The sequence below is a fragment of the Phocoena sinus genome, chromosome 10 (assembly GCF_008692025.1).
Source record: "Phocoena sinus isolate mPhoSin1 chromosome 10, mPhoSin1.pri, whole genome shotgun sequence".
NCBI classification, from domain to species: domain Eukaryota; kingdom Metazoa; phylum Chordata; class Mammalia; order Artiodactyla; family Phocoenidae; genus Phocoena; species Phocoena sinus.
Window position 1 is genome coordinate 4764100 of NC_045772.1, and position 23807 is coordinate 4787906.

General features: G+C 55.3%; 1 protein-coding gene across 2 annotated transcripts in view; it reads left to right on the forward strand.

The window, feature by feature from the left end:
* The window catches only part of PHF21B (PHD finger protein 21B), a 96963-nt gene extending 75122 nt beyond the window's left edge, over nt 1–21841 (forward strand). For both annotated transcript variants that reach the window (XM_032644155.1, XM_032644156.1), the window contains 9 exons: nt 1033–1173; nt 9344–9395; nt 11774–11850; nt 14168–14222; nt 15202–15224; nt 16230–16388; nt 17997–18072; nt 18398–18501; nt 19836–21841. In XM_032644155.1, coding sequence (XP_032500046.1) covers nt 1033–1173; nt 9344–9395; nt 11774–11850; nt 14168–14222; nt 15202–15224; nt 16230–16388; nt 17997–18072; nt 18398–18501; nt 19836–20054 — 906 coding nt within the window. In that variant the 3' untranslated portion in view covers nt 20055–21841. The remainder of the gene's footprint in view (nt 1–1032; nt 1174–9343; nt 9396–11773; nt 11851–14167; nt 14223–15201; nt 15225–16229; nt 16389–17996; nt 18073–18397; nt 18502–19835) is intronic.
* The last annotated feature ends 1966 nt before the right edge of the window (nt 21842–23807 follow it).

Below are 23807 nucleotides of genomic sequence, written 5' to 3' on the forward strand. Positions count from 1 at the left end.
AAAGAAACAAAGAAAAACAAAAAGTCTGCTGCAAGTATCCGAGGAAAAAAGTCACAAGTCACTAGGTGTTCTTAGGAGGGAAAAACAGTTCGAGTCAGTCCCGGTTGAGGCCAGACCCAGGGCTGCTCCTGGTAAATTCTCTCACCTAGATCCATGAAAAAGATAACGATTCTTTCCCAATTCCATGTCCAAAAAAATAAATAAGCTAGATGATTCACAGGTGAAGGCGATTGTGGCCTAGGGAGAGGCCGGGCAGCAGAAGTCAATCTCAGACTTCTCAGCTCCAGGCACCTCACCCCAACCAATGAGCCCTGAACCCCATGAGGACCGCTGGATCGGGGCTGCGCTGCCTGATGCTGAGGGGGGTCTAGACTCCCCTCCCCCTCTCCATCCCCCCAGGATTGGCAGGGCCCCTCAGAGTGAGCAAAACGGGACCTCCTTTCTCCCACCTGCCCGAACCCCCAGGCCAGGATTGAGCACCTCGGAAACAGTGGCCTGGGGGCGGGGGGGGGGGGGCGGGCAGGGCAGGCAGCCAGACAGACCCGGGAAGGGTCCCAGCCCCTCGGCTACCTAACCTGATGACCTCAGGCAGGGAGCAGGTCGGAGCCCTCTCAGCCTCAGTTTCCCTGCGTGTGAACTGGGGAGAAAGAAGCCAACCTGCCTCGAGTGTCCTTGCGCCTGCATCTTCACAGCCTGCCTGGACGTAGGTATTGCGAAGGTGTTACTGATAAGGAAGCTGAGGCTCAGAGATGTGAAGTGACCTCCCCGAGGCCACACAGCCGGGAGACAGTAGCACAGGATTGGACCCAGGCCTTCTGGTTCCTAAACCAGGACCGTTTCTCGTGCAGACTCTCCTTAGGGTGCAGGCGCCCCGTGGACTGGAGAGGTGGGTGCAAGCCTCCTCGTTCCTCTGTGATACCGCCGTTCGAGGCCCCGTGCCCGTCTGGGGCGGACACACCTGGCCCTGGGCTCTGTGGGCCTGCCCTCCCTGGGCCCTCCCGTTCCCCCCTCACCCCTCTGCCCCGTCCCCAGGTCATCATCATTCAGCCTCAAGTGCAGACGCAGCCCGAGAGCACGGCGGAGTCGCGGCCACCCACAGAGGAGCCATCTCAGGGAGCTCAGGCCACCAAAAAGAAGAAGGAAGACCGGCCCCCGAGCCAGGAGAACCCCGAGGTGGGTGGCTGTGGTCTGGGGGCCGCTGTAGGACACGGCTGCCCAGGGAGTGGGGAAGGGCCTCACCCCGACAAGCCCTGAGCACAGCCGCCCTGGGCCGTGGGAGCTCCAGGCAGCACTGGCCCAGTGAACCGAGGTCTCATCCGTTGTGTGTCCGGGATTTGCTGGCTGAGCGGCAGCGTGGGGCAGTGGTTAGCACCAGCCGTAGACCAGACTGCCTGGATTTGCATCGCAGCGCAGGTGTGGCGGGGTGCACGGGGGTGGGGAGCAGATCGCGTCCATTTCCTCATCTGTGAGGACGGCACGGATGAGTCTGCCTTCCTGGCGGCGTTTTTGGGAGGATCTCGTGAGTCAGTGTCTGCCGAGGCCTCAGAACAGTGCCTGGGCACTGCTGGCTGTTACCCACCACCCCAAGCCCCCGCTGTCCCCACCCGTCCCCCTGTCCTCAGGACCCTCCGTCCAGGGGACAGCGCCGCTCTTGGCACATGTGGCCCTAAAGCAGCCCTGCTCCTCCCTCCACCCCAGTGTTCACTGAATGTCTGGAGGTGGCACAGGAGGACCCTGAAGGCCTTGAACGTCAGCTCTTTGTGGGATTTTTGGTCACAGCAAGCGACATCCTTGTGTTCCTGCTTGCACCCTCAGCCGTCCTGGGCCCAGATCACCACCCCCTGGGCCTTTCTCCATGTGACTGCCCCTACCTAGCCCCCATTTCTCTCCCTATTGACTGATTTATCTTACAAGATTCCCTTCAGAAACCATCTCCTCCAGGCAGCCTTCCCTGACCACCCATCCCCAGCAGGCAGAAGAGATCCCTCTGGGCTCCTCCAGTTCCTTCTGATTCTTTTTATCAAAGTGCTGTCATCCAAAGAAGTCATTCATCCATTCATTTATTTGTCAATCATGTCTTAGCCTTTGCTGCAGGCCAGGCTCTGGGCTGAGGGTGGGGACACTGAGACGGGGCAGATGTAGTTCGTCCCGGCTCTAGGGAAACTCACTCCTACTGGCAGACACAGGCACGGCCACTAGGACTTGAACTTGGGTTAAAAAATTGTCAGGTGTCGTCAGAGAGTTACAGATTCTGAGCTGTGGGAGATCCAGGGAGAGGGAGAGAGCCGTGTTTCCATCTGGAAGGACTGCAGAAGGCCTTGCAGGGGAGGGGCACAATCGAAGGGACCAGGGGAACAGGTAGGGTTTCAGTAAAAGAGCAAGAGGCAAGGGGAGGGCACTGCCCGGGCAGAGGGGAAAGGACTCAGCGCTCCCAGGAAAGTCAGCTGGTCCGTTTGGACTGTGGGTAGCACGTGTACCTGAGAATTTCTAGACACGGGGTTAAAGATAGACATCGGAGCCCAATCCTGGAAGACCCAATGCACGCTGCTGAGGTGGAACTTGATTTCTCGGGTAGTGGGGAGCCATGGAATATCTTTGAGCAGGAGAGTGACTTGGCTATTGTCCTTTGACATGTCTAGAAAGCCTGCTGGGAATTCATAGAGTCGACCACTCACCGAGGCTGAGATGGAGCCAGTCTCCTCTGCGGCCTCAGGCCCAGTTTTGTCTCAAGAGAGACAACCCATTCCATTTGGTGGCAACGTATGAGCTCCTACCGTGTGCGGGGTGAGGCCTGGGGCCAGCTCGCAGCTCGGGCTCCCATGAGCACCCTTCTGTCCTCCCACGGGATTTGCTGCACCCTTAGTTTTCGGGAAGGTTTTCTGGGTACATTCTCTTTGTCCTTTCAAAGTATATCCTAGTCAATTATTGTGCATTTATACAATTAGTGTAATTACATCTAATTACATAATTAGTGTAAATACGTGTAATGACTTAAATAGAACTTGCAATTACAGCACGTCCTGGTGTAAAAATCCTTATTAAAGTTGCTTTCAGAAGAGGGCTGGGAGCAGTCGTGCTGCACAGACGCGGGTTTCGTGGCGGCCTTTGAACCTGTTCGTGAAGGATCTAAGTCAGGAGCACTTGAGGCCAGAGCAGCAGCTGCCCCAGAAACTTCACCAGCTGAGCCAGGCACGGGCTCAGGGGTCCTGGGGTGGGGCGTGGATTTGGGGTAAAGAGACACTGACGGTTGTTTGTAAGGCTCAGCTGTACGGTGGCTTCTGGGTTAGCGGCTGTCGAGGTCCCAGTGTCCATACACCCCACACGCACAGCAGCTCTGAGCCCACAGGCGCCTGTGAGATGAGATGAGATGACAGTGCCCACCCAAGACGTCGACGGGACCCGCGCAGTGAGCCCACCTCTCTGCCGAGTGAGCCTTCATAGCTAACTGTGCTTCCTCCCCTTTTCTCCCGCATCCTTCCAGCAGCTCTGCGAAGCAGGTGGGGCAGGAATTACAGTGTTCATTGTACAAACGAGGAGGCGGGCTGAGAGAGGCCAGCGTGTCCGCCAGTCGACCCAGACAGAACCGGGGCTCCAGGGTCCTGCCCCAGGCCCCATAGTCTCCTTCCTGTCCCAAGTCCTCTGCCTTCTTTAGGACAGAGCCTGGCCTTTTCTGTGCTACTCATTATTCTGGCCTCAGGCAGCATCTGTCCAAGCTGGTCACCCTCAGATTAGCACGTTCCAGCCCTGTTCCAGCCCTGCCACACGCCAGCCCTGGCCGCCTCTCTGGGCAAGACCCGTGCACACAGATGCTCCCTCCTTCCACGCCATTCCTGCTGCCACAGCCCCGGTTCCTGCCCTGGCCCTGCCCAGGCTCCCAACCCCTAGATGGGTTCTTCCCTGCAGCTAGAAGGATCTTTCTGCAATTCAGAAATAACCAAGTCACCCGTCTTCTTTTTAAAAAAATTCTTCCATTTAGAATTTATTGAGATGTAATTGGCATATTACATGGTATAAGTTCAAGGTGTGTAACATAATGATTTGATATATGTATATATTGCAAAATGATCACCAGGGTAATTGTAGTTAACACATCCATCACCTCACATGGTTATTTATTTTTTGCGTGATGAGGACTTTTAAAATCTACTCTCCTAGCAACTTTCAAATTTACAAGACAGTGTTGTTAACTTCAGTCCAGTGCTGTACGGTACTTATTTATCATACAGCTGGAAATCTGTAGCTTCACCCATTTCCCCCAAGCTCCACCCCCTGTCACTGGCAACCACCGATTTGTTCTCTGTTGCCAAGAGTTCATTTTTCTTAAGATTCCATGTATAAGTGAAATCATAGAGCATTTGTGTTTCTCTGTTTGCCTTATTTCTTTCAGCGTAATGCCTTCAAGTTTCATCCACATCATCAAAAATGGCAGGGTCTCCTCAATTTTGTATTGGTCACCCCCTTTCTTGAAACCCATCAGAGCACAGCCCCCATTAGTATGGCTCTGAGTTCTCGCTTGGACCCTACCTCTCTGCTGCAAACCCTCAGCAACAACAGACAGCATGCAGGAAGGGCCAGTAGTAAAGATGTGACTGTGCATCACTGTGTCCCAGAAACACAGGCAGTGAGCGCGACAGATGCTCCGGACCGTGGCCCCCAGGTTCAGAATCAGATGAGGGTGACCAGGCGGCTCCCAAGGGGCAGTGGGTCCCCGGAATTCTTCTGGCAAGAGAGGAGCAGAACCAGGCTTCCCTGCTAGTCCAGGAGCCAGCCTGTGCCTGGGGCCACCCCTGGGCTGGGCAAGGCCAGGGTGACTGCAAACTTGCTATAAGGCGAGGGTAAGCAGTAGGGAGAGAAAATGAAACATAAAACAGAGAAGAAAAGAAGCAGTGCCCAAGGTGAGTCTGCAGACAGAATTGTAAAACACATGATGCGATCTAATGCTAAGAAGGACAGTCAGTAAACTCAACTTTTGGAACATGAATTTATTCAAGATGAAGCTAATTTTGTGGCGTATTCATAGCAGTGACTTTTAAATATGTTTAGGATACTCAAAAGAAGTTAAAAATAAAGGAGTAACATCCCCTTGAAATAAATAAGGAATAATGAAGCCAAAAAATCATGAAAATAAAACATCAGACAGTTACAAAAATTATTTGAACATCTGCTAATGAAAAACACGGTGATTGAGATAAAAAAAAATTACTAGACAGGATGAACAGAGGTAATTAGTGCTTTGGAATATGGCACCACAGAGATGCAAAGAAGCATAAAAAATTATATATATGTAATTTTATATATAAAATTATATATGTATAAATTATATATTCACATATATATATGAAGCAGCAGAACTGAGTGGTGTGGGCGGGGCCTTGCTGACGGCCAGGGAGCTGCAGGTTGCAGAAAGCCTCATCCATGCTGAGGATCACAAGTCTGTATTCAATTGCAAAAGGACAGGCGGTGTCTGTGAGCCGCACTTAGGGTAGACAGGGCTGGGACCACACAAAGGGATATGGAAAGAGAACCTCTGTAAGGCCTCCAGGAGCAGAGGAGGTGCCACAGACCCTCCTTGACCTTGGTGGGCAGCAAGGAGGCGTGATAAAACAGAATCCCACTGAGGCACCATAGTTGAAGAGTGAAGTCAGTACAAAGCCACCGTAAGGAGAAATGTGAGAAAGAGAAGCAATTTTTACCGTAAATAAAAAACACTACCCCCAAAGTCCAGTATTCTACTATGAATTAAAAGAAAGAAATCAATACAGTAATCACTACTAAGAAGGAAGCTGCAGTGCTGAAAGACAAGGGCTGAGGGAAGAGATGGCCATTTAGGCCGAAGTACTGGAGAGAGGGAAACGTGAACTGAAAATTTTCAGGAAAAAATAGGAAGACCATCACATAACTACATAACTGGGGGAGCACAGGGCACCATAGTCACAGCAGGAGACAGAGGAAGACCTAGCAGGCAGGAGCGAGAGAAGTATACAAAACAAAAGAGGAAGAATGGATTTTTAAATATTAGGAAGTGGTACCTAGAGAAGACAAGCAAAGAAGATACAACAGGTGGATAATTGGAGGCTTTAAAGAAGAAAACCGGGATGACGGGGCAGAAGAGCGACAGTAAAAACTTTCCCACGGTTCCCTGCGATATGAATTGGGCTATAACGTGGTAGGCAGTTTGCTCCTGTTATGTCGGCGATGGTGGGCTGAAGTTGTCTTCTGCGGAGGAAGGGCTGGAGGGAAGGGAAGGCCGAGTGGGGAACCAGGAGGCAGAGCATGGGCTCCGCTAGTATTGGCCCAGCCCAGCCTTCCCAGTTCAGGCCAGTGAAGGGGGTGCCAGGACTGGCAGATTCCTAGAGGCCACTGTCCATTCAGCCACAGGACCCTAGAAGTGACACTGAAACCAGGTGGCACCAAACTGCAGCCTGTGCTGGCATCGACTGGCTGAAGACTTGCTGGACCTCAGAACCCCTGTTTGAGCAGGTCTGCGGCCACCTCAGGCATCTTTAGTAGTCTTGTGTTGACGTGAGCACACGTCTTACAGGACTGAATCTGATGGGCCTGAGATTTCACGGTGTGGTGATGCTTCACTGTTTTTAAAGACAGTTCAAGGGGCTTCCCCGGTGGCGCAGTGGTTGAGAGTCCGCCTGCCAACGCAGGGGACGTGGGTTTGAGCCCTGGTCCGGGAAGATCCCACATGCCGCGGAGCAACTAAGCCCATGCACCACAACTACTGAGCCCACCTGCCACAGCTACTGAAGCCCACACGCCTAGAGTCCGTGCTCTGCAACAAGAGAAGCCACCGCGATGAGAAGCCCGTGCACTGCAAGAAGAGTAGCCCCCGCTCGCCACAACTAGAGAAAGCCCGCGTGCAGCAACCAAGACCCAAAGCAGCCCAAAAAATAATAATAATAATAATAAATTTTTTTAATTAAAAAGTAATTCAAGAAAATTTATTGAAATAAAAGGAGACTTTAATTTCTATACTGCAAGGACACACTAGGTTCCAGGGGAAGTTGACGTGTGTGCTGGGTTAACATTGGGTCACAGCCCAGTAAAGTCATTGACTTTTTTTTTTTTTTTTTTTTTTTTTTTTTTTTGCGGTACGCGGGCCTCTCACTGTTGCGGCCTCTCCCGTTGCGGAGCACAGGCTCCGGACGCGCAGGCTCAGCGGCCATGGCTCACGGGCCCAGCCGCTCCGCGGCATGTGGGACCCTCCCGGACCGGGGCACAAACCCGTGTCCCCTGCATCGGCAGGCGGACTCTCAACCACCGTGCCACCAGGGAAGCCCAGTCACTGACTTTTAATGGAAACGAGAGGATCTGTAGGCATCCAGGCAAAAGCAATCAAGTCGCTTTAGAGGGAGAACAACTGGGCCGGCTTCTAACTTTTCCACGGCAACGTTCAGTCCAGAACACAGGAGAGCGGGAAGAGAGAAGGGGACCCAAGGATCTTAGGTGCAGCCAAGATGTCCTTCACGTTGAAAGGCCACAGACTAAAGGTTTTAAATCTGCCAAGAACTCAGGAAATGATGTTCCCATGAGCCATTCGTGAGAAGCTACTAGAAACTCAACCCCCATCGACCACGAGACGCTTGGGAAAGCTTGGCACCAACGCTGGTTGAGCGTCGTCGTGCGTATTTAACTATGGAGTAAAACAAACAGGATAAGGGTGCGGGCACAGAATGTAAATATTACATGTACGAGATGACACATAAATATTAATGTGTAAGATTCACCTAAGTGAACAGAGAGCGAGGGAGAGAAGGGAGAGAGGAGGAATAAGCTCTCAGATTGTCGCGTTTGTAGAGTTGGAACTGTCCGTGGATCGAAGAATATGATTTAAAGGTGACAAATTGAGGCAAACTATTTTCAACAGCATTGAAGTACCTGGAAAGAAGGAGTAAACAGTCGCTCTTTGAGATGCTGTAGAAAACCCAGGAGACTCTCACTGGAAAAACCGCTGCAGACAATGAGAGAATTCAGCGTGGCAGCGGGTGTGGTAACTTACAAACGTCAGTAGTCTTTAGAGAAACACACAGCAACCTGTTAGAAGCTTTCTAGAGAACTGCCTTTGCGATTGCAACAGAAGGATGAAATGCCAAGGAATAAACACGATAATCGATATCTGTTGGAGGAAAAGTTTGAAACTCCTGAAGACAAAGAACAGAAACACCTTGTGGTTTTGGAGAGGAAAATGTAATATTACTAGGTTGTCATCATGTCCTAAGTTAATTTATAATTTTCGCGTCATCCCAGGAAATATACCAACTGATTCCCTCGTTCTCAGAACTACCGAAGATGCTTTCTAAATTTCACATGAAAAAATAAACAAGAAGAGCCGAGGAAGCTCAGAACGGGAAAAAACAGGGACGGGATTCTAATGCTGTCAGATTACTGTAAAGCCTTGAGAACTAAAAGTGAGGTGGTAGCTCATGAATAGACGGGAAGATTTAAGGAACGGAATAGAGGGCCGTGTGTGTGTGTGTGTGTGTGTGTGTGTGTGTGTGTGTGTGTGTGTGTGAGATAATCTAGTGTATGATTCACTCAAATCAGTGAAAAGCGGAGAGATGGAATTTTCAATCAATGGTATTGGAATAAAATGAATCCATATGTACCGTATACAACAGGATGAATGCCAAGTAGATCAAAACTTTAAATGGAAAAAGTGAAACTCTAGGTCCTAAGATAAAACATAAGCAACTTGCTTTCTAAACTCAGAGTCTCTAGCTAAGATGCAAAAATCCAGACACTGCAAAAGAAAGTACTGATAAATTCTACTACGTACAATTTTTTAATGGTCTATATGGCCAAAAAAAAAAAAGCACCAGTGGGACCTAATCCCCACCTCCCTAGATGTGGGCCGTGCGTAGTGACCTCCCCTCCCAAAGGTGACAGTGTGGACGGCAGGTGGGGTAAAGAGGAACTTTGCAGAGCAGACGCCTGACAGCCACACCTCAGCCAGGTGACCAAGGTCAACATCACAGTGACTGGCCATGTTGACGGCGCGTGCAGCGTGCCGAGGGGATGGGATGAGGGCCCTTCACCTCTGTGGTCTCCCTGCAAAACCCAGGACCCCAGGCTAATCCTGAGAAAGACACCAGGCAAATCCCAGACGAGGGTCTGCCTACAAAATTCCTGGTCAGTCCTCCTCAGACGGCCAAGGTCATCCAAAAGAAGGCAGTCTGAGAAACCGTCACAGCCCAGAGGAGCTGAGGAGACAGGATGACTGACGTCATATGGGGTCCTGGGTGGGCTCCCGGGACGGAGAAAGAGCATGAAGTGAAAACTAAGGAAACCCAAAACAGAAAAGCCGCGTTAACCCTTCTCTGTTTCCTTCCCTCAGAAAATCGCCTTCATGGTAGCGCTGGGCCTGGTGACGACGGAGCATCTGGAAGGTGAGGACCCTTGTGGCGGAGCTGGGCCTGGCCCGCGGGATGGGGCGGGGGGTTGCTGAATTGGCATCAGACAGAAGCAGTGGGTCTCGGATTCCCGGTCAGATGGCAGCGCCCGGGTGTGACCCACCTTGTGCACGGTTGGTGCCAAGTGCCAGGTGGTCATCACGAAGACCAGGGCGCCTGCCCGCTCTCCCAGCTTGTGACTGCGCACGAAACCCACTGTGTCTATCGAAGGGGCCTTGGGCATTCCCTGCCCCCAAGTTGGAGGCAGCACAGTGAAGTGGTAAGAGCAAGGTGCCCAGCTCGGCCGTTACTAACTACTCAGACTTGGGCAAGTCCCCCAGCTCCTCTGGGCCTCAGTTTCTCTGTCTGTGTAATGGGATAATAACCCACCCTTCCTCCTGGGATTGTTGTAAAGAACCAAGAGGAGCGCCCAGCACCACCTCCCCTGCTGTTGAACTGGTCCGTGGGTCCTGTCTGCCCCCAAACCCATCGGTGGAAATCAGAACAGTATTTTGAGCAGACTGGTCAGTGTAACACTGCAGGTGCTGTTTGACTTTACCGATGGGATCAACCACAAACGAGCTCTGTGCATCGTCCTAGAATCTAAGGGCCTGGAAAGCACGGAAACCAACCTTCTGGTTGCACTTGTGGGGAAGCTGAGGCCAGAGAAGTTGATTCTCTTGCTCGAGGTCCCACAGCCAGTCAGTATCAGGCCCAGGCTGGAATCCAGGTCTCCTGACTCCCAGCTCAGGGTGTTCTCCACGATTCTGACCTCACTGCTAAAGATATTTTATAAAGTGAAAACATCTCTACACCCTAAGTAAGTCTGGATTTGGGAAGGAAAATTCACTTGCTTTTCCTCCTTAAAATCGAGGATAGGAAGGGAATGAACTGAATCCCCCAGTGCCCGAGGCACTTACAGGCTTTAATCTCTGGTGGAGGTTCTCTCCATCACAGCAGGTGAGTAACTGAAGCCTGGGGAAGGGAAGGGACCTGGGGAGCCCACACAGCTCGCCCGGGCCTCCTGTGCACAACTGAGTCAAACGTGCCCAGGAGGTGGGGCCAGGCCTTTCCACGGCCACCTCCATTTGCATTCCCTGGGTCTGACTCACTCTCTGGCGGCAGCTGGGGTGTAGATCTGGGCGGAGAGGGACAGGGGTGTGGCCCAGCCCCCCAGCCCCCCAGGCTCCACTGACCTGGCCCCAGTGGGCAAGTCTCATCTGAGCAGCCCCTGCTTGCGGCCCCCTTCCTTCTGCTGTGCGGGGCTGGAAGGGGTTCTCTGAGCTTTCCATCTGAAGGTCTGAATACTCCTGCTTGAACTCGAGTGTAAGGAATCCAGCTGTGCTTGGCAGCCTTTGAGAGCTGTTTGTGCTCTGCCTTTGGGGTCACGGAGGCAGCCTGGGGCAGTGGGACTGGCCCGCACATCCATGTCCGTAGTCCCGTGTTCAAGTCCTGGCCGTGCCGCTTACAGCTAGGTGACCTCGGGCAGGCTCCTTCCCCACTCTGAACCTCAGTCTCTTCATCTACAACGTGAGGAAAACCCCATCTTCAGACTTCTCAGGGGTGTCGTGGCAACTGAGATAAAAACACTCTGCAAATACATTTGGGCATGTTATTTTTATAAATCATCCTCATTGTGAAAACTCTCCTCCCTCTCACCCATGATACCCTAAATACTTATCTATCTGGACCCTGTCTTTTCCCAAAGAGGGTCTGAGGTGCCTTACAGGAAACACACAAATAATATTGAAACAGTTTCAAAGAATAAATCAGGTCCGAGAGACAGAGATTCGGAAATAATGTCAAAACAGCTACACACAGAGAGACGGGGCCCACCTGGCAGTCAAAGCAAAGGAAGAAAATGAAAATGAGAAGAGGGAGAGAAAACCCAGTTCTCGAGCTGCATGAGGCCCACCACGCCGGCCCGCATCAGGAGGACTCGTGCCTGGCGTCCTGGGGGTCAGGCTGCCGAACAGAGGCTGCCCCTGCCCTTCCCAGGAGCCCGGAGTCCCAACTCTGCAGCTCAGCCAGGCCAGCGTCTGACCAGTGGGCGTCTGCTGTCCCCCGGGTCCCATGAGAGACATCCCCGGGCTGGAGGATGGCACACGGGGCCTTGCTGAGAGCAGGTGCCTGGATTCTGGGTACCTCCCACCCTCCCACCAGTCAGTCCTTCAACCTGGGGCCAGCAGGTCTGTCCTGCCTCAGAGTGAGCGATTCCAGGGGCACCCACCCGCCCGGGGCCACTCTGGGGCGCGGATGCTGGGCAGAGAGGCTGCAGGGCAGGAAGGGATGGTGGCGCCCGGGGTTTGCAGAGGAGGCATCCAGGGTCCTGGGGCAGGAAGATGCCAGTAACTGCTGCGTCTGTGCCTTTCCAGAAATCCAGAGCAAGCGCCAGGAGCGGAAGAGAAGAAGCACAGCGAACCCCGCCTACAGCGGCCTCCTGGAGACCGAGGTGAGGGACCCGCCGCCTCCACACCAGGGAATGGGGAGGCTCCCCTGGGCTGGCCTCCCTCACCTGCCCCTCCAGGGATTAGAGTTCAGGGAGTGCCATCAATAATTCTTTCTTTACCTCCTGGGCTCAGAGGCAATTGAGAGACAGATGCAGAGGATCGGGTGTCAGTGGGGCACCTCACCTAGGCTGCCCTGGCGGGTGTGGTGGGGATGCCGGTTGCAGATTATCCGGCACGAGGTCTGGTCGCAGGCAGTGCTGGCCGCCCGGGCCTCCCGGGACCACTCAGGCCCAACTTTGGAGCCCGGCCGTCTCGGTAGAGCTCATGACTTGGAGAGCCGAGAATGTGAGGCCACAGAGAGAAAGGCCCAGAAGGGGCTGGGCTGAGTGAGGGTGGTTCCTTGTCTCCCCCGGGGAGGAGGGAAGGGAGTGGCCGCACCGCCGTGACTCCAGCTGACTTCCCTCCACGTGGAGGCGCGAGGCCAGGAACAAGAGACGTGGCCTGGCATGCCCGGCTTCCCCTCCTCCCGACGCACTGAGCCCAGCTCCCCTTCACACGGCGGTACCCCGGCTCCAAGACTGCTTCCTCATGGTGGGCAGCGTGCACTTTCCCCGGGTAGCCGAAACTAGTAAAATAGGGCATTAAAGTGAACTCCAAGGCAGGGAATTCCCTCCCAATCCAAATCCCGTCCAGACTGCCCGCCCGGGGGCCCCCTGCGGCCCGTAAGGAGATGATGAGAGGAACTAAACACCAGGCAGTGATGCGGCGTCAGGACTTAAGGATGCCTTCCAGGGAGCGCCTTGGCCCCCTCCCATCAACACATTCCCAGGGAGGCACTGAATCCAGAATGAGATCTTCTTGCCTTTGCAAATTAAAGTCCACAATTCTAGGCTAAAATCCAGATGTCATCTCCCAGAAGCCGGCTCTGCAGAGGCTGCCAGCAGCCTTTCCCAGACGCTCTGGGCTTTCCCGGGGAAAACTCCTTGGAATCTTCCCCTAGGAAGGAAGCCGTTGCCTGAAGGCCCCGAAGTCGGGCAGCCCCCTGACGTGGAGCCATGTCTGCAGAGGCCAGGGCCTGGCACATTCCAGAGGCCAGCAAGACTGCAGGGCCCAGAGGAGGGTCACCGAAATGCCGTGGTCACTTCCCCGGGGGTGTTCGTCAGCCTGGGCCAGTGGTCCCAAATCTGTGGCTCACAAACTGGCCCTCACTGGGAGGGAGGCTCCCGTGGGTGGCCCTGGGGGGAGAGCCCACCTGTGTCTGCGTTGCCTGGCTCCCCGGCCCGCCTTCCTGTCCTTGCTTGTACTGTCCCCCGACTCCTGCTCGGAGAACACACGTGTTTATACCCGCTCACTTCCTCCCCAATTTTCTGAGCAAGCCATGTCCTGAGACAGGGCCCCAAGCGCTGGGCCCCATTTGTGAGAGTCACGGAGCCGTTTCCGCATCTCCACCCAAGGAGACGGTGTGTCCTCTGTGCTCACTGATGGAAGCATCCCCTGCTCTGTGGGCATGGCCGTGACCTCTTCTCCGAAGCCTGTGGCCACAGTCAGAGATGACCTGATTAGCGAATCAAGAACCGACGCAAAGCCCTGTGACCTTGAGCCCTGGACACATACGTAGCCCAGGAGCAGCCCTTCCGTGGGTCCCTCCCTTGGCCCTGAACACGGCCCAATCACGTTGAGAGAGATGGGTTTACAGCCCATCACCCAAGTCTAGAACCATCTTCTTGCCACAGCCAAAGCCATGTCGAACCACCAAAGTCTGAACCCGCGTGGCCTGTGGTTGCTAAAGCCCAGGACTAAAGCCACCTTCTGGAATACACCAGGAGCTTCCATCTACCCATGATGTTTTGGGCGCCGGGGGCCGCTCTTTGTTGTCAGGGTTCCTGGAACTCATGCCGAGAAGTGGGGTTTAGCGAGCCAGTCCGTAATACACCTCATTTCCCCACCTGACCCCAGAACCAGCTGAGAAGGAAGATACAGGAGGAACACAGAGGGACAGCCACGTGTCAACTTGGTTACTGATTTGCCCCAGTCGGAAAGCCCTAACCGCCATTCCTGAATGAGGCAGACGTGCCCGCGGGGAGCAGGGACGGACCCGTTGGGCAGAGCCTTTGCTGGCTTTTGCCCTGGCCGACCTGTCTCTCCCCCTCCCCACACCCCTGTGTCTGTACCCGTTTCTGCCTCTGGCCGTGGGTGTCCGGCTGGAGTCCGGAGCCCAGGATGGGGAGCCTGTCCTGGGTGAGCCCTGGGCGGGGTCAGTGTCGCCAAGGAGGGCTCCCCATGATCTGGTGGTTTGGTTTGGTTTTCTGTCCCCTGCAGAGGAAGCGGCTGGCGTCCAACTATCTCAACACCCCCCTGTTCCTCACAGCAAGAGGTAAGCGCTTCTCCCGCAGGGCAGCTGTGTGCTGGGCTGGGCCATACCTCCCTCCACTGGCAGCGGCCCGGCTACCCAGCCTGCCCTGTCCACAGCAGCAGCCACATAGCTGCTGACCGGTGGATAGCGCATCACAGCTCACCAGGCCCTCTGCGCCGTGGCCACGCTTGTCCTCACGTACCACGTTACCTCCCTGGGCCTTGGTTTGCTGATCTATATGAAACGGGCCCATAATAGTCCCGGCCTCTCAGCTGGGACAGTGACAGGAGGGGTGAACGTGACAGCACTTTGTAAACTGTCGAGTGCTGTGTACACGCAGGAACTGTTTTTGCCACTGGATGGTATGATTTCCAGAAATGAAAAAGAAAACTAGTTTTTGTGATCATTAAAATATGTGGTTTGGCATCACTCACTAGAATGAAGACGAGTTGACAGTAAGTCACTCTGAGGGATCCCTGGAGCAGCGTTTCCTCCGCAGGACAGCTCACTGCTGCCATGTGCCTCAGGGAGCTCAGGGGCCACGATGAACCTATCTCCGGGTGGGTCCTGGCCATGACCGGGGCAGAGATCTTTACTTCCATGGTGCCCTGGATGAGAACCCAGGTGTCACTGGGGCCTGTGATACTCTCCCATCGGGCCCTGGGTGAGGACCCAGGAGTCACTGGGGCCTGTGACACTCCCATCAGGCCGTGGGTGAGAACTCAGGTGTCACTAAGGCCTGTGACACTCTCATCAGGCCCTGGGGGAGGACCCAGGAGTCACTGGGGCCTGTGACACTCCCATCAGGCCCTGGGGGAGGACCCAGGAGTCACTGGGGCCGGTGACACTCCCATCAGGCCCTGGGGGAGGACCCAGGAGTCACTGGGGCCTGTGATACTCCCATCAGGCTTCTTTCACACTGGGCCTCGTGGACGCCAGTCCTGACTGGTGCCCTTCCCGTGCCCTCTAACATGCTCTCCACCCTTCTTCCCTGTGCTAGCCAATGAGGACCCCTGCTGGAAGGTACGTGTCCCCTGGTCTTCACGCCTGGTTGGGGGGGTGGCGGGCATGCTTTCCATACAGTTCAGGTAGGGTCACTCCTGGCAAGGGGCGCGGGACCCCAGCGTCCTGCTGCCCTGGAGTGGAGCTGAGGGCCTCGGGCTCCGTCCTCGGTGCTGAGGGCTTTGTACAACACCAGTCCACTTTTCAGCCTGCCCGGCAGAGTTGGACGTCATCACAGGGCTCAGCCTGCAGGTTCAAGCAGGAGCCCTCCAGACGCAGGGACACCAGGAGCCACGAAGGCCTGAGTGGAAGCAGCTGATGCTGGGTGCCAGTGTGTTCTGTCTGGCCTTGCTGTGTGACCCTGGGCAGAGCTGGTCCTCTCTGGTCCTCATTCCCTACCTCATAAGGGACTGGACTTGGGTCTCAGGGTCTCACCGCACACGCCCACATTTCAATGATCGTGTGAGACCCCAACCCACCACGCATGCACCACGTCCCTGCTTCCCAGGATGCTGGCTGGTCGTGACCTCATTTGTGGGCGCGGCTTCAGAGTTTATTTTCAATGTCTTTCTTTACTAAGTTTCACATCTAATTGTAAAAGACATTTCCAGTCCCTACACGCCTGTAACAGTCAAACCACTGAAAAGCACCACGTGATGAAACTCCCTTCAGGCCGCGTTGTTTGCAGCCATAACCCTGCAGTGTCGCAGATCGGAGCCGTGGCGGGCAGGCTTTGTCTGCAGCCTCCCTGTAGCTGTAGGCCGGCCCGGGCGTGGGGACAGCAGGTGCCTTGAGCCCGAGGCCTGCTGCGCGGAGCCCACACACCTGCAGGGGTGCTGGCTTTGAAGCAGGAGACCCGGATGCTGCTGGTTTCCAGGCCTGTGTCCCCTTGGTCATCACCCCTTCTCCTCCCCTCCCGAGCTGCTGAGAACCTGGCGGAAGAGCTGGGCCCCAGGCAGGTCCTGCACCCCACCCCCCCAACTCCCAGCCCGGCTGACCCGCCTCCCACCCTCCCGTCTCTTCCAGAACGAGATCACCCACGATGAGCACTGTACCGCCTGCAAGCGAGGGGCCAACCTGCAGCCCTGCGGTACCTGCCCAGGGGCCTACCACCTCAGCTGCCTGGACCCGCCCCTCAAGACAGCACCCAAGGGCGTGTGGGTATGCCCCAAGTGCCAGCAGAAGGTACAGGAGGCCGTGCTCCTGGGGAGCGGCTGCACCCTCACCCTCACCATCTCCCGGAACCGCAGGGCCCTCCTTCACCCGGCACAGTGTCTGAGGCCACTCAGACCGTCCCAGCTTCCTGGGTCGTCCCCCCTGTGAGCAGAGATGGGGAGGGCCGTGGAGGGCTGAGGAAAGGAGCTGGGTGGAGAGCAGGCTTTTGCAACTTGGGCACAATTGACGTTTGGCCCAGGATAATCCATTTTGGGGGCCGTTCTGTGCACTGCAGGGTGTTCAGCAGTGTCCCTGGCCTCCACCCGCTAGATGCCAACAGCAGCCCCCATCACGGCCATCTCAGACACTGCCGGTTGAGGACCACGGGTGTCAAGTGAGCAGAGGTTCCCTCTGCAGCTGTCTGACTTGGCGACTCCAGATCTCCCAGGGAAGAACCGAACTAACAACACAAACCACAAAAGACATTGCCAGTTAGCACGTTTGATCTCACTGATGACAACATGCAAATGAAAAGCTATCAAATTAGCAAAAACGACAGCACTCCCTTCTGGTGATGGTGCGGTGAAGCGGGCACTCTTACATGTTGCTTTAAAGACGTGTACGCTTTTTAAACCCGGCGTCTTGCTTTGGGGAATAGAGTCTAAGGAAATAGTTCTATACAGGTAAAGTTCTGTGCAAAAAGAAGCTCCTCAGCCTTTCTTTATAAAAGGGAAAAGAAGGGAACAGCCTGGCTTCCCCGCCGGAGTTGGTGGAGTAGATTCCAGCGCTTTACTCAGTGAGATGTGGTCACTGAAAATGATTTTTTGCAAGGATTTTGCGGTTCTTTGGGATTTGTTCACTATGTGGGATTACGTTTTAAAAAAATAAAAATAGGACTTCCCTGGTGGTCCAGTGGTTAAGACTTCACGCTTCCACTGCAGGGGGGAGCGCGGGTTCGATCCCTCGTTGGGAAAGATCCCACGTGCCGTGTGGTGTGGCAAAAAAAAAATAAATAAAAATAAAAAACAGGTTTTATAGCTGCCGTATAGTTTGATCATCAGCTGTCTGATGTGCGGAATAACGAAAACCTGGGAGAAAGTACCTGCGTTTGGCCGCGTGGTGGGGAAGTTATCAGCGTTTTTAAAAGTAGGCTTTTCTACAGAATGTATTACTTGTAAAATCATTGGGGAGTCATCTTTTTTTCAAAAAACATAACTCTCGGGGCTTCCCTGGTGGCGCAGTGGTTGAGAGTCTGCCTGCCGATGCAGGGGACACGGGTTCGTGCCCCGGTCCGGGAAGATCCCACATGCCGCGGAGCGGCTGGGCCCGTGAGCCATGGCTGCTGAGCCTGCGCGTCCGGAGCCTGTGCTCCGCAACGGGAGAGGCCACGGCAGTGAGAGGCCCGCATACCGCAAAAAAAAACAAAGAAAAAACAAAAATCAAACATAACTCTCGTAATTGCCTGTCACTCTGGGTTTTGTGGGGACCTAGGGAGAGGGTGGCCTATGACAGCCCAGAGAGCTCTTCCCCCACCCCGGCCCCTCCCGCCAGCCCGGGTTACACAGCCAGGGCGTGGTGCGCCCCCCCCCCCCCCCCCCCAGGGCTGTCCGCTGGCTCAGTTCCCCTTCTGCCCTCCAGGCCTTAAAGAAAGACGAAGGTGTGCCCTGGACCGGGATGCTGGCTATTGTGCACTCCTACGTCACCCACAAGACAGGTAAGAGACACCCTCGGGAGCTGGGAAAGGGCACCGACTCCCTTTTGTCCAACCCCGCCCCTAGACCGCTGGACTCACTTTGGGCCCGGCAGAGGCTGTTCTGGGCCAAAGACCCCTGGGACTAGTCCTGTGTGCAGGGCAGTTACTGCGGGGATGGAATTCCAGTCCCCGTGCATCCAGCGAGAGCCACCGGCCCCTGCAGGAGGGTGTGGCCAGGATGACCTATAGGCACGGGCCTAGGATTCTTTCTACCTCTCCTGCTCAGCCACGGCCCAGCCCCTGCTTGCCTGCAGTTCCCTGTGGGGCCTGGTCTTCTCTTTCACAGTCAAAGAAGAGGAGAAGCGGAAGCTGCTGCAGAGGGGCAGCGAGCTACAGAGCGAGCGCCGGCAGCTGGAGGAGCGGGACCGGCTCCTGGCCTCGGCAGTGAAGGTGCGCGGGGCGGGGGTGTGGCGTCTGCCCTTAGAGCCACAGGGTGTAGAGCCAAAGCGTCGCTGTCTGCTTACTGAGGCCCCAGGAGAAGACAGACTCACCGCCATCACTTAGCGAGTCAGCAGGTGGAGAAGGCAGCTGTGTGACTCATTCCACAAATAGTTGTCGAGCAGCTGAGCCTCTGGCTCTGTTCCTTCTCAGCTCTGTGCCCTCAGCAAGGCCCTGACCATCTCTGAACCTCAGTTTCTTCTTGTGTAAAGTGAACACAGTGATTTCTTCTCTGTAGAGTGGTGATAAACAAGGTGACGATAATGGTGGTGGTGATGATGGCGATGATGATGGAGGTGGTGGTGGTGGTGGAAGTGATGGTGGTGGTGGTGGTGGTGGTGGTGGTGGTGGTGATGGAGGTGATGGAGGTGGTGGTGGTGATGGAAGTGGTGGTGGTGGTGGTGGTGGTGGTGGTGGTGATGGAGGTGATGGAGGTGGTGGTGGTGATGATGGAGGTGGTGGTGATGATAGCGATGATGATGGAGGTGGTGGTGGTGATGGAAGTGATGGTGGTGGTGGTGGTGGTGATGGAGGTGATGGAGGTGATGGAAGTGATGGTGGTGGTGGTGGTGGTGGTGGTGGTGGTGGTGGTGGTGATGGAGGTGATGAGGTGGTGGTGGTGATGGAAGTGATGATGGTGGTGGTGGTGGTGGTGGTGGTGATGTTGGTAACAGCAACTGGTAAAACTCTTTAAATGTAGTATTCCATTTAATCCTGTCCATAACTCTATGAAGAGGCTCTGTGATTATTCTTAGAGTTTGGGACTCAGACTCAAGGAGTTTATTTGCCCGGGCAGCAAATAATTAAAACTCTAACTCGAGGCGTCTGTCCTTAACCACTTCACTGTGTCGCTATGATATATAAAAGCCTAGAAAAACCCATGAATACAGCAGGCAAGAGGAAGAGCAGAAAACTGGCCAGCGGCCTGAAGGTCTTCTACAGGGCTGCACTTGAGCCGAAACAGGCTCGGAGCTTCCTCCAGCAGCAGAGGTAGATGTGGTCAGCTAGGCAGCCTCACAACCACGAGGCAGAACGTTCCCACACTCCTGCACAGGTACATCATTTCCAGCCCTGAATGTCTAAAACAAGACTCCTGTGGGCCTGGCTGCCGTTTAATTCCATTTTTCGCTTCTGCCTGGTGTGCGTGAGGCCCTCTTCCTGGCTTCTTTCAGCCTCTGCGGTGGAAGGGAGGGGCTTTCCGAGAAAGCGCTGAGGGGTGGCTGCCCCAGGTGGCTTGTGTCACTGAATTCTGAGACCCTTCTCTCTGACACCCTCCTCCCTGACAGAAATGCCTGGAGCTTAAGACGAGCCTGCTGGCCCAGCAGAGGGGCACCCAGTCGTCCCTGGACCGCCTGAGGGCCCTCCTGAGACTGATACAGGGCGAGCAGATGCTCCAGGTCACCATGACGACCACCAGCCCCGCCCCGCTGCTGGCCGGGCCCTGGACCAAGCCCTCAGCGGCGGCCATGCACTCTGCCCTCCAGCACCCCCCGGGGCACAACTGACCCCAAGGGACCCGTCTTCACACCCACGGAAAGTCACTGGGACCTTGTTCGCAAGACCTGAGGGTTCTGTCAGCCCTAATTCATACACACTATGAATTTCAGACAAAAATAAAACCAGAGACAAGAAAGAAGGGAGAAGCAGCTGAGTGAGAGTCCTAGAGCCAGGATGGGTGGGCATGGAGTCCTGCGCCCTCCAGGTCAGATGGGGTGCCCGGAAGCCAGGTTGGGGCACAGAGTCAACTCCCTGCTGTTGGGGGGCTGCCCGGGCCTCCGGCTTCTGGACACAGCTGTCTCCTGGGCCTCGTGCCACCCCCGCGGGAGAGAGAAGGGCCGAGGTGCCCTGTGGGAGGGGAGCTGAGGACACGACGTAGCCAAGTAGTAGAGCTAGTTGGGGCGAGAGGCGGGTAGCAAATCTAGGTAGACTCAGCCGCCCGCCCTCACGGGGCCATCGGGCTCACGCCAGGCCTTCCAGAACGCCCATCCCTGTTGTCAGTGTTATTAGCGTTCAGAATCGCAGCTGTTTAACTCGAAGGAAGCTCCCCAGGGGACGCTGCTGTGGCCCAGCCAGGCCTCCGTCTGCCCCCCGGGCTTGGGGGCGCCCTCGCCGTGCGCCTCCCTCCTCCGCTGACTTTTTGGACTCATCTTGCCCTCGATGTCTTTTCCTCATGGAGTTTCTGGGCGAGAGATGGGGCTGCAGCCACGCCAGGGAGGCGTTTGGCAGGTTTTCTATTTTGGGTTGAATCGTTCAACTTAACGACTGAAGCCTTTTCTTTCCTCCTTTTGAAGAGCCGAGATAGTATTCCATTCCTCTTTTCTTGCCAGTACAGACACTATGCCAAAAACTAACTTTACATTTTTGTATGGCGTTTTTATTGTGAGATATTTAACGTGAAGGGGACACCTGGTGACTTCTGTTCCTGTTCACAGGGGTCTCTGCTGCCAGGATGAACGGAAAACCCCTCGGGCGGGGGAGCCGCCAAACTGGAGGGACCCAGAGGGTTTTTTAAGAAGTGGGGGGAGGGGGAGGAAGAGAGGGCAGTGGCCTCGGGAGACTGAAGGGTCCCTCTTGCTGTCTCCGTGAGAGCGAAGGGTGCCCGCCGCCCTGCATCCGGCATGGGCCGTGCGGGCTTGTCACGCCCACTGGCTTCTCCAGTCCCGAGGGACTTAGCACAACAGGTTGAGCATCCGGGAGCCACAGGACTCCCACCCCCAGCACATCACACGGTGCCGAATTGCGTTGAACATACGTGTGCGTGTGCACACGTGGCCCCAGGCACGCATGCACGCACGCTGCCAGGTGCAGAGCAAGGAGGCTGGCCGGAATCCCACAGACTGCCATGGTCCCTCCTGTCATTTTCACGACTCCGGGAGAAACTGTGCTGTACGATACAGATCTATTTTAATACACTTAACACTGGGTTGAACAAGATTTTTATATTCTTTTATTGATGAACAAAGTGAACTGTGAGACACACGTCTTATATATTGGTTACTCTAGATGCCAATTACGCATTACCGCGTGGCTTGCGATGTAAATGTCTTCAGGTTCCTTTTTTTGTTGGTTGGTTTTTCTTCTTGGATGGATTGAATTAAATTTTTAAAAAAATGTAACGGGAAGATATGAAAGGTTGGACCCGGGAGGGGTAGCTGCCAATGTGTCTTGAGACTTAGTTTTTTGGACCAAGGAGGACCGTCCGATGGATAGTGGGACTAGAGAAAAAAGTGTTTGTCTTAAATATGCCAATGTAGTTTTCCTTCTGTACGATGCATTAAACTCGATGGATGATTTCAAAGCCCTGTGGTTTGTTTCCCTGCCTTCAACAGAGAGGCCTCTGGGAGCACATGGGGCAGGGAGGTGGGAGTTGGAGAGGTTGAAAATCAGGGTCCTGCCTCCTGATCAGGTCCCCACCCCAAGGGAGGGAGGGAGGGAGGGAGAGAGGAGAGAGCTCTGGGGCGCCCTCCACGCACAGATCCCCCAGCCCCGGGAGGTGCAGGCGCACCTGTTAGGGCCAGGAGTGATGGTTGCGAGTACCAGAACCCAGGCCAGGTGTTGTGTGGAGTCCACACGGCCCCCTCTCAGCATCAATGTGACCGCTTTCTCTGCCTCCCGGGCAGTACCAAGCTCCCACAACCGCCCTGGGGCTTAGTCAAACTGGGAACAGCCCAACTGGGAAGCCGGACCCCCTGCATCCTTGCTCCAGACATTGTGCAGACACCTCGGGTTGGCCCAGCGGGGAGAGGAGCCCACCGCTGGACCAGCTGTGGCCAGAGAATGGGACTGGATACAAAGCGACGGCCCCCTGGAGCCCCCAGTGGGGGTCCTGTCCCCCCCGGCCCAGGTAACAGAGTCGGACTGCTCCAGCCTTTCTACCTGATCACTGAACGCTGTGGACCCCGGGTCTGTGCTCCCTCCAGTCCTGAATTCTCACTGGCCTTGTCCAGCCTCCTGGCTTTCTGTCTCTGTGCCGGTGGCTCCCAGGTCTTCATCTCCAGCCCTGACCTCTGCCGTGGACTCGAGCTGCCCACGGCCAGCCCCACTGATGTCAGCAGACATCTCAAACGGCTCGGTCTCCACCAAGCCAGCCCCTCCCTCACCTACCCCATCCTGGGGGGATTCAGCCTTCCTAAGATGTGGGTTGGACCTCCACCCCTGGCCACTGGCCATCTGTCAGCTGTGCCCTCAGAATATTAGCAGGATGTGCCCATGTCTCACCACCCACACCACCACCTGGGTCTCAGCCATCCTCTCCCCTGGATTACCGCATGGTCACCTTCCCCTTCCCCCGGAAGCCAGTGTGACGGCAGACGGCCTCTGTTAAACCCTGCTACCCCTCCTTGCTCAGCAGAAGCTGAAGTGCCCAAGGCCACAGGACCTGCCTCCCCTTCAGCTTCCCTTCCTGCTCTGCTCCACTTTCACGGCTCTGTTCCAGCCACGTGGCCTCTGGGTGCTACTTGGAACCCACTGGGTCTGCTCCCACCACAGGGCCTTTGCACGTGCTGTGTCCTCACCCGCCTGCTCCTCCCCAGCTGTCTCCCTCACTTGCTTGGGGACATGACCACAGCCCCCTCCCAGTGCAGCTGTCCCCAGGCTCCCTCAACAAGACCTGGCGTTTTCTCTCCTTCCCTGCTCTGATTCCTGAGACTTTCATAACCTACGAGTCACCTTCGTATGGTTTTGGCCACTTCGTGAAGGCAGGGAGTTTGGAGACTGGAGGTCCGAGATCAAGGGGTAGCAGCAGGGCTGGTTCCTTCTGAGGCTGTGGGACACAATCTGTTTCTGGCTTCCGCAGACTCATCACCCCGTCTCTGCTCCACCTGACATGGCCTTCTCCCTGTGCACATGTCTGTGTTCAAACTTCCCCTTTTCATAAGAACAAGTCGGATAAGGATCCACCTTAATGATCTCACTTAAACTTAGTCATCCTATTTCCAAATCAGGTCACATTCACAAATACTGGGGGGTTAGGACTTCAACTTCTTTTCAGGGGGACACAATTCAACCCATAACAGACACCTTTCCATAGGGTGTCTGTAAGCAGCTTCCCTGCGGCTTCTGCCCCCCGGGACCACCCAGGGCTGCCCCCCTTGCCTCGTGCATCCCCACAGAGCCCGCAGAGTGGAGAGGCCATGATGTCACCCTGCCGAGGAGCCTGTTCCCTGACCACTTGCCGCGTGCCCACCCCACCTGGCTTCTTCCTCGGACCTGCTCTGACACGTCAGCCCCTCCCAGGGAACCTGAAGCACAGGGACCTA